General features: G+C 36.6%; 1 protein-coding gene across 4 annotated transcripts in view; it reads right to left on the bottom strand.

Annotated features, from left to right (window-relative positions):
- Positions 1-12,379, bottom strand: part of LOC149203684 (uncharacterized) — a 283,560-nt gene extending 271,181 nt beyond the window's left edge. For 2 of the 4 annotated variants that reach the window (XM_089403521.1, XM_089403522.1), the window contains exon 1: positions 11,550-12,379. In XM_089403521.1, the coding sequence (XP_089259647.1) occupies positions 11,550-11,649 (100 nt within the window). In that variant the 5' untranslated portion in view covers positions 11,650-12,379. The remainder of the gene's footprint in view (positions 1-11,549) is intronic. The other 2 variants (XM_089403520.1, XM_089403523.1) reach the window with 2 other exon arrangements.
- Positions 12,380-14,036: the final 1,657 nt, after the last annotated feature.

The following is a 14,036-nucleotide window of genomic DNA, read 5'->3' as shown; positions in this document are numbered from 1 at the left end:
TAGGAATTAAGATATTATAAATTTTTCTTCATTTATGCATATCGATGAGATAGAAATAAAAGAATGATTACAATTTCAATATGAAAGTCGATAGCATGAGCAGTACATGACAAAATATGTTGTACTAGAGATAACATGTATAAGCTATACAGAAATTGTTTATTTTATGTATATACTGATGCACATGTTATAATATATGGACAAGTGTTTACGTTGCAGCTAGTATTGTTACCAAAACAGCCACGTGATGACAAAAACTTCAGTACAATTAAGACTCAATAAGGTTCCATGAAAGAACATTAAGTCTGATCCCACTAGGAGGGGTGGAAGTATTGCCCACCGTTTATCCTCCAAAAACCTGGAGTCATGGGAGGACTATGCGAATCACGCTCCCCTAGACATGTGATGATGACTGCCAGATGCCTACTGGGCAATCAGGTTGATATAATCAACGTTGACACCCTTGAGAGTATATGAATGGTTAATCAGTATAGCTGACACCATGGCATACTCTAGTAGAGGATGGAAGCGGAAGAGATTAGGAAGGATAGGATGATTCTAGAGTAGCTTGACGAATCAACTGGGGCAGGACATGAATATTATAGTTGTAAAATCTTAAAATATTTAAGAAAAAAAAAATTAAATACCCATATAAAATGAAATATAAGGACTTATATACTCACATTGGTATCAGAGGGAGGTTTAGTAACCCTAACTTCAAGACGAAGTTTTTGGAAGGAGGGATGTATGTAATGACCTGCCTATAAATAAAATATGAGTATTAGCATACATACGAGACCTCCATATGATAGCTACGTATGCATGGACCCGCATCTATCGCACTATATGTAAACTAGTTACTACAGGAGGAGATATAAATTAAGGTAATAAATTAATATCTCACCAGAGTATCATATATATGATAAGTCCTTAAAACCAGCAGAAAATGTTAATTTTTTTAACAGATTAAAATTTACAATTTAAAATTAATAAAATAATAATATAAAATAATTAAAATTATAAATTTAATAAATTCATTAATTCATTAAAAAATAAATAAACCTTATTAAATCAAACTACGTATCCAAATAAAAATCAACGAAATCAAATGAGATTTGATTTCATAAAAGTTACACGTAACCAAAATATTGACACGAAGATGAGAAAAAGGCGGTGAATGAGGAAATAAAAGGAGAAGGGAAAAAACCATTTTGGAGGGAAAGGCAGCAGAGTTGAGAACAATTTTTGGGTACTGTAGTACAATGATGAAAGGAACTTGGGTCTTGATTATACTGAAGTTTTTGGGCACGGGGGAATCAGATTGCTTCAATTGGAAAGCTTTCTGAGACTGAGTACCTAGGTTGTACTCAGTTCAGCAAAGAGGTTTTGGCCATTTTAGTAACGCAACCGGACAAGAATTCCGGTAGAGCAGACAGATTTTCAACAAAGCAGACAAGGTGGTATTCATTAGATTAATTATTTAAATTCTATATTTAAAATTTCATGTTCTGCTATTTTAAAATTAGCTTGAGATTAGGGTTCTTACAACAAGAGTTTACCCTAGGAAAACCCACATGGGGAAAAACCAAGCAACCTTTTCCTTAGAGAAATTCTTCAACTCAACAAGAGACACACCTAGATCATTCATTAAGAATGCTTGGTCAAACTTGGTCCACTACCTCCTAGTCAAGTCATAAGTCTGCCTAACAATCTTGATCTATTTTGTTGCCTTTCCTCAGAGGTTCAGTCATATACCATCTCAAAAATTCAATCCTGCAATCTATTTACACTTCTAACCTTTGGTCCTACAACCTATCCTTCTTTGCTAAAAATATGTCCTTCCTTTCCAACAGAAATTGTGCTTCAAATAAGCTTCTTATCAACCTCAAATCCATCTCCTTCTTAGCCTCAGATTAGGTTCTTCGCTTGCCTCAGATTATGCCCTTCACTTGCCTCAGACAGATCAAGATTCTTGTTTGCATGCCTTAGAACTTTGCTTGCCTCAAACCTTATTCATTTGCCTCAGCCCTTCTTTGCTTGCCTCAGACTTTTGTCTTTCCTCAGACAGACCGAGTTACTTGCTTTCTTGGGAAGGAGGTCGAATGCCTCATATATATAGCCTTTTGTTGGGCCGAATTGGTACCTCTTAGATTAGGGCTGACTTGACTAGGAGGAGGGCCAACTTAGCTTCTTTGGAGCTAGAAATTTAAATATTAAAAATTAAAATTTTCTTCTTTAAAAACTGACATGAAGAACATGCCAAATATTTTTCTCTTTTGACAATAGCATGGAGAACATGCTTTACAAATACACCAATGACCAAAATAATAATTAAGAAGACCAACCATAGCTACAAAATTCAATAGGTTGGACGTCCTAACAATATGTACAATCCTCCCTCTCGAACACCAATCATTCCTCTTGAGTCTATGTTGGAGCCCTTAGGCCATACAAGAACCTGACCATCCACAAATGCAACTCTGTAACCTCTATCCTCTAACGTGAAATAGAGAGCAGGTTCTTCTTCAGTCCTGGTACAAACAATACATCTCTCATGTGTAGAGAATCTTCAAACTCCGGCTAAAACAATGTTGTCCCAACTCCTTTCACTGCATACTTGGCATTATCTCCAAGTTCCATTTGCAATGTTGAATACTTCTTTGTCAAACCTGTGAGAGAATCTTGTGAACTTGTCATGTGCCTAGAAGCACCACTATATACCAACCAAATATCACCATTGCCAGTGATAGTGCCTATAGGAGCGGAGACAAAGAAATATTCTTTCATCTGCAAGCTCGTAAAGTTTATATTCCTTTGTCTTCTTTTGTGGTAAATGTTCATCATCATCATTAGCATTGGTTGTTGATGTATGTTGCTTTCCCTTCCTTTTCTTCTACGGACACTAGGAGGCATAGAGACCAAATGTATGACAATTGAAGCACCTGATATTTGAAAGAAACTTCTTCTTCTGATATTGCACTGGAGTTGATCTTCCACCTGTATTCTTCTTGTCAAATTTTTTTCTTCCTTTTCCTTTCCTTGCATGGGCTGCAAGCTTGAGTTTATTGAGCCTGAGGTCTCTGCAAACTATTCTTGGACAATAATTTGGCCTACTCTTGGACACAATCAATCCAAAGTTGATCAAACTTGGGCAGCTCAGCTCATGCACAAATACCTTGAACAAATGGATCCCATGAAGAAGGAAATCCATTAATATCATTTTCTGTTGTTTTTTCTCCCATTCAGCGCTGTGGAGATTCATAGTTGTTTGCCATTGCCCTAGAGGAGAATATTTGTGAGTTTTGTGGTGGGGATGTGGAGATTTGTCCACTGCTCAACGTGGGAGATTCAAAGTGCCAAATTGTTGTTGCCAAGTATGTATTTTAATTTCTCTCTTAGTTTTTTTTACACAAATGATTTCTTAAATCTTTATACTTCTCTAAAATTCTATTAGTTTGTTTATATCTTATTTTTGCCTAGAATTTTGAAAGGGAAATGTTGTTTAAATCTAGATTGAAGCAAAACTTCAACTTTCAAGAATAAAATGACAAAAATTCAAACCCTTGTTTACTAAATCTGAGTGTTTTCAAGGGACTGAGAAGAGGCATTTAAAATCTAAAATTAGCTATTGCATTTGTGTTTGCTTCTTGTGTGATGGGAAATTTTTAATTTGTTTTCAAAAAAAATTGTGCCCACGTTTAAATTCAAGTTCAAAGTTTAAAACAAAATGATAAGGCTTTTGGATGCTATGTGGGAATATGGTGAACCTGATACTATACACGAATCTGGGGGGATCAATAGAATGTATTTGACTTGCAAGTTGTGTGGCAAGCATATGTCAAGAGGTATCAACAAATTAAAATTCCATTTGGGGCAAATTCCGAGGCAAAATGTTGACCTTTGCCCAAATACAACTCCAGAAATCATCCGACGGGCCATTCAATCATTGATGGATAAAGAGGAGGGAAAAGACACTAGGGCAGCACTAAAATTCCAACTTGTAGGGGCCTCAAGAGTGGGGGGAATTGACAGTGGCAGTGCTTCTTCAGCATCACCTTCCTCACCCATATGTCCCAACCCCTCATCTATCTCATCTTTTTTTGTTCCTAGAACCACAGCTGGTGCACAACCTGGCATCAAATCAGCACTTAAAAAAAGGAAAAGGCAGAAGCTGACAGGTTGGTCAGTAAGTGTCTTCTATGGAGTGATGTTCCTTTCAACATTGCCAAGACAAACCCATTCTACTAGCCTATGTTTGATGTTGTTGCTGTCGTTGGCCCGGGGTACAAAGCCCCCACCTTTGCAGAATTGAGAGGGCCTCTTCTTCAAGATGAAAAGACTGATTGCACTTCTAGATTGGAGGAGTTTAGGGCATCATGGGAACAAACTGGATGCACAGTCATGTCAGATGGTTGGACTGACCAGAAGGGTAGGACCCTTCTTAACTTCTTGGTTAGTTGTCCCAAGGGGACAATGTTTATGAAATCTGTTGATGCATCTGCACACATTAAAGATGCACGTACATTATGTGAGTTGTTGGACCTCTTCATCCAGGAAGTAGGCCCAAGCAACGTTGTCCAAGTCATAACAGACAACACTGCAAATTATGTTGCAGCTAGCAAGTTGCTTATGGAGAGGTATTCTAACTTGTTTTGGACACCTTGTGTTGCTCATTGCATTGACTTGATGTTGGAGGATATAGGTAAGATTCCTATTGTGAGGAATATTGTTGAATCATCCAGGAGCATAACAAAATTTATATATAATCATGCATCTGTGCTTAGTTTGATAAGAAAATACAAGAAAAACAAAGAGTTGGTGCATCTTGCCATTACATGATTTGCCACTACTTTCATATTTCTTCAGTCTCTGTTGAATTCTATGTGGGATGTGAAGAGCATGTTTCTTTCAGCACATTGGCGTGCCTTTATCTATTAGCCGCAAACCAGAGGGAGAGAGCATATGCAAACTAGTTCATATGATCAGAGCTTTTGGGTAGAAGTAGAGGAGGTGTGTGCCATTTCAAAACCTTTGGTAAGGGTTCTTCAGTTGGTTGATGGAGACAAGCCCGCAACGGGCTACTTGTATGAGGCCATGGATAAGGCCAAAGAAGCCATTCGTGCTTATTATGAAGATAAGGGAGACAAGGGTTAGAGAAACAACAAGTCATATGGAGAGTGATTGACGAGCGATGGAACAATACCCTCCATCACCCCATTCATGCCGCAGGTATCTACCTCAACCCCACATTTTCTTACACCTGAGGTTTCAGATTTGATGCTGAGGTGATGGATGGATTCTTCACTTGTGTTGAGAGGATTGTGTCATCTGAGCAAGAACGTGAAGATATTTCTAAATAAATGGAGGTTTATAGGATGGGAGGTGGCACATTTGGTTTTACCATGGCTATTAAGAATAGACGACCAAAATGCCAGGTAAGCTTCAGTTTGTTTCAAACTTACAAGTTTAGAATTTCAATGTTTTTTTTTGTTTCTCATTTTTCTTTTAACTTGTAGATGCTTGGTGGACAAGCTATGGTGGCAGAGTACCCCATCTCTAAAAGCTTGTCATTCGAGTGCTCATCCAAACATGCAGTTCCTCTGGGTGTAAGCGCAACTGGTGTGTATATGACAAAATGCACAACAAAAAGTGCAACAGGTAAAAAAATTTCAAATTAAATTTTTTGAATTCATTTGATTATTTTTAGTATTTAAATTTTCTAAGTACTAATTTACAATCTATGACCCTAATACAGATTGGAGTCCCAATGCCTCAATGACATGGTCTACATCTACTACAATCTTCGATTGTGGGTGAGACAACTTCAAACACCTATTGATGTGGAAGCCATCTCATTGGACAATATTGATACCACCACTGCATGGAGGGTCGAGACTAAGAGGTCGATCATGGACTCGATCCCAGATTGGTTAGGTGTGGATCTAGAGGATGTAGCAGTTGCAGGGGAGGGAGAGCCAGAGGTAGAGGAGGAAGAGCAACATCAAGGTCAGGAGGCAAAGCTGGTTGAGGATGATGAGAAGGAGGTGACACCATCTAGGATGGGCAGCAGCAGCATAGGACAGAGGCCACATCTTCCATCGGCTTCTAGAGGACGATTGAGTCCATTTGTATCCCCAGGGGCAGGACCTTCTTCCTCTAGAGGAAAAGGCAAAGCCATTCCCTATTCCCGTAAAAGGGGAAGAGGATCTCAATGACTGATTACTTTATGACTTTTAGATAACTCATGATATACATTTATTATATTTTTTGTTGATATTTTGACTCTTGAGAGTTGAGACTCAGACAGGACTCAAGATTCAAGAGTTGATTCACTATTTTGATATGTGATGTAGCACTAGACTTCATATACATATTATATATTAGCTATCTTTACATGTTTATGTGGAAATGCATTTATTTGATGTTGTGGATACTCTAGATGTTAAAAAAAATAAAAATAAAAATGAATAATTTTGTGTTCTTTTAATTTTGCCTAACTTTTTCAAAAAACTCCCAACTTTAACGAGTTTTTCAACTTTTGGACCCTTGCCGAATTAATCCTAACTTCGACTTTTTTCACATTGGTTTGGCTTTCTCCTCATCTCCCTCTTGTTATTGAACATTTTCCTTCACATGATTTTGAAGCTCATTTTCATCCAAGACAAGGAGTATCCTAGTCTTCCAAGATCTGAAATTTGTAGCACCATCCAACCTATCTTCTACTCTGAGACTGGGCACCATCTTGACAAGAGATCTGAAGTCTGAATAAGCTGTAGAAAACTGTGATCCAAGGCTGAAATCAATGGTTGATCTTCAACAGTGCTATGATACAATGTTTAAATTCCATGGCAAGTGCAGTAGAATACAATTTTCTACTCTAATAATTACTTCCTAATGATTTTCAACCAATATTTCTAAGGCCACTGATATCATTGAATAATTACACACAAAAAATCTCAACTGTAAATGCAACAGAAACAATAAAGATCATAGAAATACAGCAATGCACAATAAACAAGGTATTTTTACCCTAGGAAACCCAACCTTGGGAGAAAACCCAACAATCTTTTCTTGAGGAGAAATTGTCTTTTCAGCAAGGTTTACAAATCATAGATTTGTCTAGAAATCTATGCCAAATTTAAAAGTCAAACCTGGTCAAACTGCTACTAGTCAATGCCAGTCAAACAATCAAACTCTGAGATCAACTCAACCTAGTCAAACTTGGTCTTGTTGAAGAATCCAAGGCAAAGTAGTGTAGAGTGATTCTTCAATACTTGATAACAGTTTGTGGAGTATTTTTACTTTTCTTTGTTAGCTTATTCTTCTTCTTATTATTATTAGTGCATATGTGTACTTCATCAAACTGCTACCAAAACATAAAAACAAGAACACAAGATATTGGCTCTCTACTAGGGCCAAAACCTCTCTTCTCTTGAGAGAAAAACCCTTTAGTGAATTTCTCTTATTGAAGCTTCTATTGATCAATGCCAAACCCTAGACCCCTGACAAGAGTATCCTCCAAGCACAAGTCAAGTCCTTCCTTCTTTTTGCACCTTATTCCCCGACACTTCTTCCGGCACTTCGTCTTCCTTCTTCTGGCACTTCGTTCTTCTTTCAATTGTTGGTAAGTCTTGTTATACTTGCTCTAGAGGACAAGCCTTTGATGAGAACCTTTCCATATGATGATTCCTTCACTTTCTTAACCAAATGAGCTCCTTCTTCAAAGTGTAGGTGCAGATTGGATGTGACTGTCCAGCAGCCCTAAATTCTCGCACGTGTGATGGTTTACTTGCTGTTGTAGCCTCTTTCCTTCTTTGCTTGAGTGCCCTTCCTCTTCGCTTGATTGGGAGGCCTTATAGGCCTTGTTTACTAGCCCAAAAACAGAGAGATATGTCACTGTGCTTTCCTGCTGTAATGACTGCAGGCAGACCCTTCCTTTCTCGCACGTGTGGCTGTGTTGACTCTAGAAAAACAGTCCCTTCTACCTCGGCTTCTTTCTCCCTTCCTTCGCTGCCCTAGAAGACTTCTTTTCGTCCTTTTGTTAGCCTCTTTACTGCGCTGATTTCAAAGTGAAGTGAGTGCGTTGTATTGGAGTGGACAGCCTCTATAAATAGAGGACTGTCCCTCCTCTTAGGCCGACTTGATTGACTGCTTGAAGGCCGACTTGAAGAGTAGACTTTGGATGGTTCTTTGGTGGAGTTGCATGCTTGAAGGAGCTTCTTTAGCATAGGAGGAGACTTGACTTTGCTTGGAGGTTCTCTCTGACTTTAGTACATATTTATACAAGGTGTAACATGCCCTTAAGGTCTTCAACCTTTTTCTTTTGACTATTTGACTCAAGAAGAGCAGAAATGATGATGAAGAAAGGTGAAGATGATTCTCCAAAACAGATTTCTCCTTAACTGAAAATTTCTCCTCCACTAGAAAAGATAAATGAGCTTGCTAGGTCAATAATTTTCCTTTCACACTCTCTTCTATTTATATAGAGCTCTAATGTTGAGTAGAGACCCATCAAGGAGCACCTCATTACAAGAAACCCCTCCACTAATGTACCCTATCTTCACAAGTCAACATTAGACTAAAATTGTTTACCCCACTGTTGAGTGAAAACCCCCAATCAATAAACAATTCAAACCTGCTCTATAAAAAATAAATCACCCCATCCCAAAGCACAATGTGAGTACCGTGTGCCATTCACCCCTAGCCAAATCAGCGTGGCCCCATGGGTGAATGTATCATTCTCCCATAGTCAAATCAGCATGACCCCATGGGAGAATGTCTGCCACTGGGCCATTCACCCCTAGCCAAATAAGCATGGCCCCATGGGTGAATGTATCATTCCCTCACTAATCAAATCAGCATGACCCCATGGGAGAATGTCTGCCCGATGCTGCAAACATCAACAATACTAGTGTTGTTTGTGTTCTTTTCCTTTCTGAGTCTCATTTAGTGAAGATGAAGTCAGCACTCAGGGCTGATTCTAACAATTTTGCAGAGTTAATGGTCCTGGCATTATTGCTTAAAGTTGCAGTACAAAAAGGAGTTGGGCCCATTTGGATTTTTGCAGACTCAAATCTGGTAATCAGATGGATGAATCATTGGATTGTAATAATCAGCTGTGGAACATCCATTTAAGAAATTTGAGTGATCAAGTCTAATTCATGGAAAGCATGTTCAAGGCAGTTACCTTCAAGAACATGTATCAGGAACAGAACACAAAGGTGGATAAACTTTCTAAAGAAAGTCATATGGTGGCTAAGCATGAGTTGCTGATAGAGGTTATCCAAGAAAGGGTTTTAACTCTTTCTAAGGATGTATATATCTGATGCAGATCTCTGCTGGTTTTCTTTTTCTTTCTGTTGGAAAATGTTTGTAAGTCATAGACTTTAAGTTTGTTTTGTTTTTGGTAAATATAGCATACAGGAACCTGAACAGTTTTTGAATCACTTTTTTTGACATATATCCACTTTATGGAAATAGTCCTTTATTGGTTCTGAACTGTAGAGAGTCTGAAAAGACACCCTTTCTGGAGCTTTCAAGAGTTTAGCTTTTCCTGGTTCTGAAGTTTATAAGGGAGATATGCAGATCTAAATGCCCCAATACCTTTTTGCCTTGTAAGTGCAGTAGTACATTCTGAGTGTGATTTCTTTCCTACTTGACTGGAAATGACGATTTTTCCCAAGGGAAAAAAGAATAGTGAGATCATTTAAAAATTGACACAACTCAAAATGTATTACTCATGGCTCTGGATCCTTAACGAAAAAAGAAATGGGGTTCTTTGACAAGGTACCTACTATCTGATCTCTAATACAAAAGGGTCAGAAAATGGAAAAGAAAATATTAAAAAGGCATGTTGACACCTGACCACCTAGCCCTAATGGCCACCATCTTTAAAGCACAGGAAGGGATTGGAGGAAGATGGAGACAGAGTAGCAGCCACACAGACAGCCAAAGACTGTATTTTCTGAGATCGACAGGAAGTACAAAGTAACATCTGTGGGCAGAACTTCTTCTGTATCATTCTAATATATTTCTGGAATTTTGTCTGCTCCAAGAGGATTTTCTCCAGTTGAGATCTCCTTTGTTAAATTTATGGTGTGGATTTTTTTGGTTGTTGCAGTTAATAATGTATCTGCAGTTCTATTGATGGCACAATGAGTCGTAATTATGACTGGGAATATGCTCAGGTCGAACGATAACAATAAGTATGGTTTACATAGAAGGTTATTCCAATTTCCTTTTGCTGAAATACAGTGCACAATTACTATAACAGCAGATTAGAGGTGTAGTTAGATGCAGAGCCTTCTACACAAAAGGCTTTATTCTTAGTGTGCCTTGCAAGTAGCAAAATCTGTAGCAGATCACCCTTGCTCACACAAAATCCACTTAGCTGTTAAATCCAAAGAGTAGCAATAAGTCTGTAAATGTATTTGGCTGTTCCCTTTTTCCTATCTAGTGTTGCAGCTTTATTGTTATGTTGTCTTCGCGGTTTCTTTTATTCCTATAGATTAGCGATGCCGCAGTTTAAATTCCACAAAACACAGATCTTTTGTAGAATCTCAGGTTGAAGGACTGGGAATGAATCACTCCAGTTTCTAGTTTTAAACCGGACAATTTTGGATTGCAATCATTAGTTTTTCATTCCAACAGATTTGTTAATAGACTTGCTATTATAGAGTTGTCATTGGTCACGCATCACAGTGCCCTATATCATCCAAAGGAATTAGGTAACAGCAGAACACCCATTTTCATCCTCGGCAATGCACTATATACAGCTACAAATGTGCAACTATGAACTTTTGATACCAGTTAATGATAGTCTTCCCGCAGGCTGTACAATTTAGCATCGAAAGCCACTAATTCCATGAAGATTGTAGCCCTAGACTCCAGTACCCAAAGAATTGCCTAAAATACTGCTACATTTCCATGACTATTGGCCAATTAGATTATTGATCTTTGCAGAAGTCATAACAAGGTTTCACCTTCGCACCTAGTTGAAACTTGAAACTCTTTATAATTCGTTTTCTATTATATTACTTGAACCGGCAAGAAATTATGGGGAATTCACCGTAAGCAATGGAACAGAAATCGCTGACCTCATTTTGTAGGAATATATATGTGTAGATTTTTAAAGCAGTAGAACAGGGTACTATTTCACAACTTGAATTAAGTCTCTCTTTTTTGTAAATTTAGAGACAAAAAGAAAACAAGACAAACTTCCTGTAAAATAAAAATAGTTTCATTAATGACCTCATCTAAATTGAGAAAAGGGGAGGGTACTGTGGAACAAAATGCTTACAAAGGGATGTATTATTGTAATAATATAGCTTGTAACATTATATAAATAACAGTCACAAATCAAAAATGAAAAATGACCCACAAGACATGCAACTGAAATCCAAGTATCAGAGTCAGGGAGGATGTCTACTATCACATCAACCCAGGATTGGCAAAGCTTTTGGTGCAAATAATGTCTTGAAACTCCTTAATTCATAACCCAATTGCATATATAATTTCCTTTCAGTTTAAAGAAAGCGGTAGAGACTTACCTATAAGAAAAGTCAAATGCGTGACGATCTTTGGCTTCATAGTATTGATTACTGATTCTCGTTCCAGACGAATGATATCCTTATTCTTATTTAGTTCCATTTTATTTTTCCGCAAGACCTCTCCCTGCCTGTGCTCGATATACTCAACCTAATCGAAAATTGTGGTCATTTAGCCTCTTCCAGCAGCCAGCCTGTGTTGGGTATTTGAAGTTTCACGGTTCTAATCTCGCAGAGTTGCACTCAAATAAATAACGCAGCTTTTCTGTCAAGTTCAGCTGGATTTCAGATGATAACAGAGGAAGAGGGGTGGTTGGCCTTATACTGAAGTTACGTCAGCCGGACGGTCCACGTGGGGCAGTGTGACGGAAAGCGAATTTGTTAACCTGTTCATCAGTCTCTAGAACAAGCAAACAGTTTTCAAAATTCCTTCCTTTACACATAAACTCTTCTTCTTTACAATGGGGACATTAATGCCCCTTTCAATCACAAAGAGTAAACTTCTAAAACTACTGCAATGAAATGACGGTACAGAAGCCAGCGTGGATAAAACTTCCAATGAGAGGTCACAGGAATTTAAGATATTTGTATTGATTCAGCAGAGGCTAGGGACAATGTTTCGTAAAAGCTTGATGCTAGTGTTGATCTTTTGTGATGGAAAAGAGCTTCATGGCGCCACCCGGCATATTGCCATATTGTGATTGTGATCAGAAGTCCTGCTGGACCAGGTCAATGACGGTTAGGGCCCCCATTTTTGGCCCAACGGACTGGCTTTTAACAATTCCATTTTTCAATATGTCCGTATTCCGACCATATTGGCTTTTCTACCATTCCATTTCCACACTGCGTCCAAAACGACAAGATTATCATCACAGTTTCGTGACAAGATGATTAAAACAATTTCAGTCCATTTTTACAATTTGTCCATAAAGCGACAAGATGATTAATAGTAACAATTTCATTTTCCAATTGCTCCGCTGTATTTTCCATATATGCAATTCCAATATTTTAAGGTCATATGTCACTATCACTATTTACTAATTTAGGAATTACGTTGTAAAATATAATTCTAAGTTAAATTTACTAATGTAGGAATTACTTTGTAAAATATAATTCTAAGTTAAATTTTCAGTTTAATTATGAAAATTGTAATTTTTTTAATTTTATATTAAAAATTACTTTTTAAGATTGAGGAAGCTAGTGTTATTGCTAAAGTTTCGCACTTCCATCATCGGAAATTTAGAGAGGCGTTTGAAATTGAAAAGAGGCCGAATAATCTCAATAGAGATGATGGCTGGAAGTGGGTGTTGGGTCCCAGCTCTCTCGACCTAGTCCTCCTCCTTTTTCCTTTTTTTTTAATTTTTTTATTTCATTTTTATTTTATTTTATTTTTACTTTTATTTTTTATTTTTATTTTTTTTTAATTAATTAATTATTTTTTTTCATTTTTTTTTCTCTAACTTATCATTTTAATTTCTCTAATTTAACTTAACCCTAAAATATTACCTTTATTACCATTTTCACTATTTATTATTTTTATAAAATGTAATTTATGTTTAACTTATTATTTATATATTATTTTTAACTAACATTTCAATTATTTATTAATATTTTTATTATCATTAAATGATTTTTATGAATTATTTTAGTTACTAATTTAACTACCATTTCTATTATTAATATTTTTAGCTAACTATTATTATTAAATTATTTCTATTAATTTATTTTTGGTCCCCTAGGGTATTGTCCTTAAATATACTTTTAATTATTTATTTTAGGATTATTAATATTTTTAACAAACTATTATCTTTAAATTAATTTATTTAATTTAGTTTAAGGGATTGGTCCCCCTAGGAAAATTCTTTTCCTTAAATATAAAAGTTTTTTAAATTATTTATTTTAACTAACTAGTATTATGAATTAATATTTTAATTATTTATTAATATTTTTAACTAACTATTATCATAAATTATATTTTTTGGTTCCCCTGTGGTAATTTTTTCCCTTTAATTATTAAAAAGGGTTTTGACCCAGGTACCTAGTCAAAAGTAGTTGTTGGTCTCTTTTCCCGGCGGAGGCTCTGCTCTGTCTATTTAACTTGCGAAGCTGGATCTGTTTCTTCAACTTGTCCTCACGATGAACCACACCGGTTGGTTCGAAACGCGTCGACAAATGATGTTTCATGTGATCTTCGCCGAAGCATCTTTTGTAAACTTGATATGGATCACAGAAGCCTAAACTCTACTACTTTTCAAGATGTTTATATAATTTTCTATGGTAGAGAAATTGTTATATGAGTATCATTTATATTATTATTATTATTATTATTATAGTTTAAAAAAGGAAATCATTTGGTAAATCATGTTATGTAAAGTTATATTTAAAATATTATAAGGTTTTTAATTTGATTTTTCAATTAATTTGTATTCACGTTAGAGGTAATATGGTGCATTTAGCGGTTATAGTGATAGTAGACTAACCTATGTCACA

Source organism: Pinus tabuliformis, chromosome 2_1, assembly GCF_031772625.1.
Source record: "Pinus tabuliformis cultivar Carrire ecotype Pingquan chromosome 2_1, CPIR1, whole genome shotgun sequence".
In the NCBI taxonomy this organism is placed as follows: domain Eukaryota; kingdom Viridiplantae; phylum Streptophyta; class Pinopsida; order Pinales; family Pinaceae; genus Pinus; species Pinus tabuliformis.
Note: the sequence above shows the minus strand (reverse complement) of the source record. Positions and strands in the feature narration are given on the sequence as shown.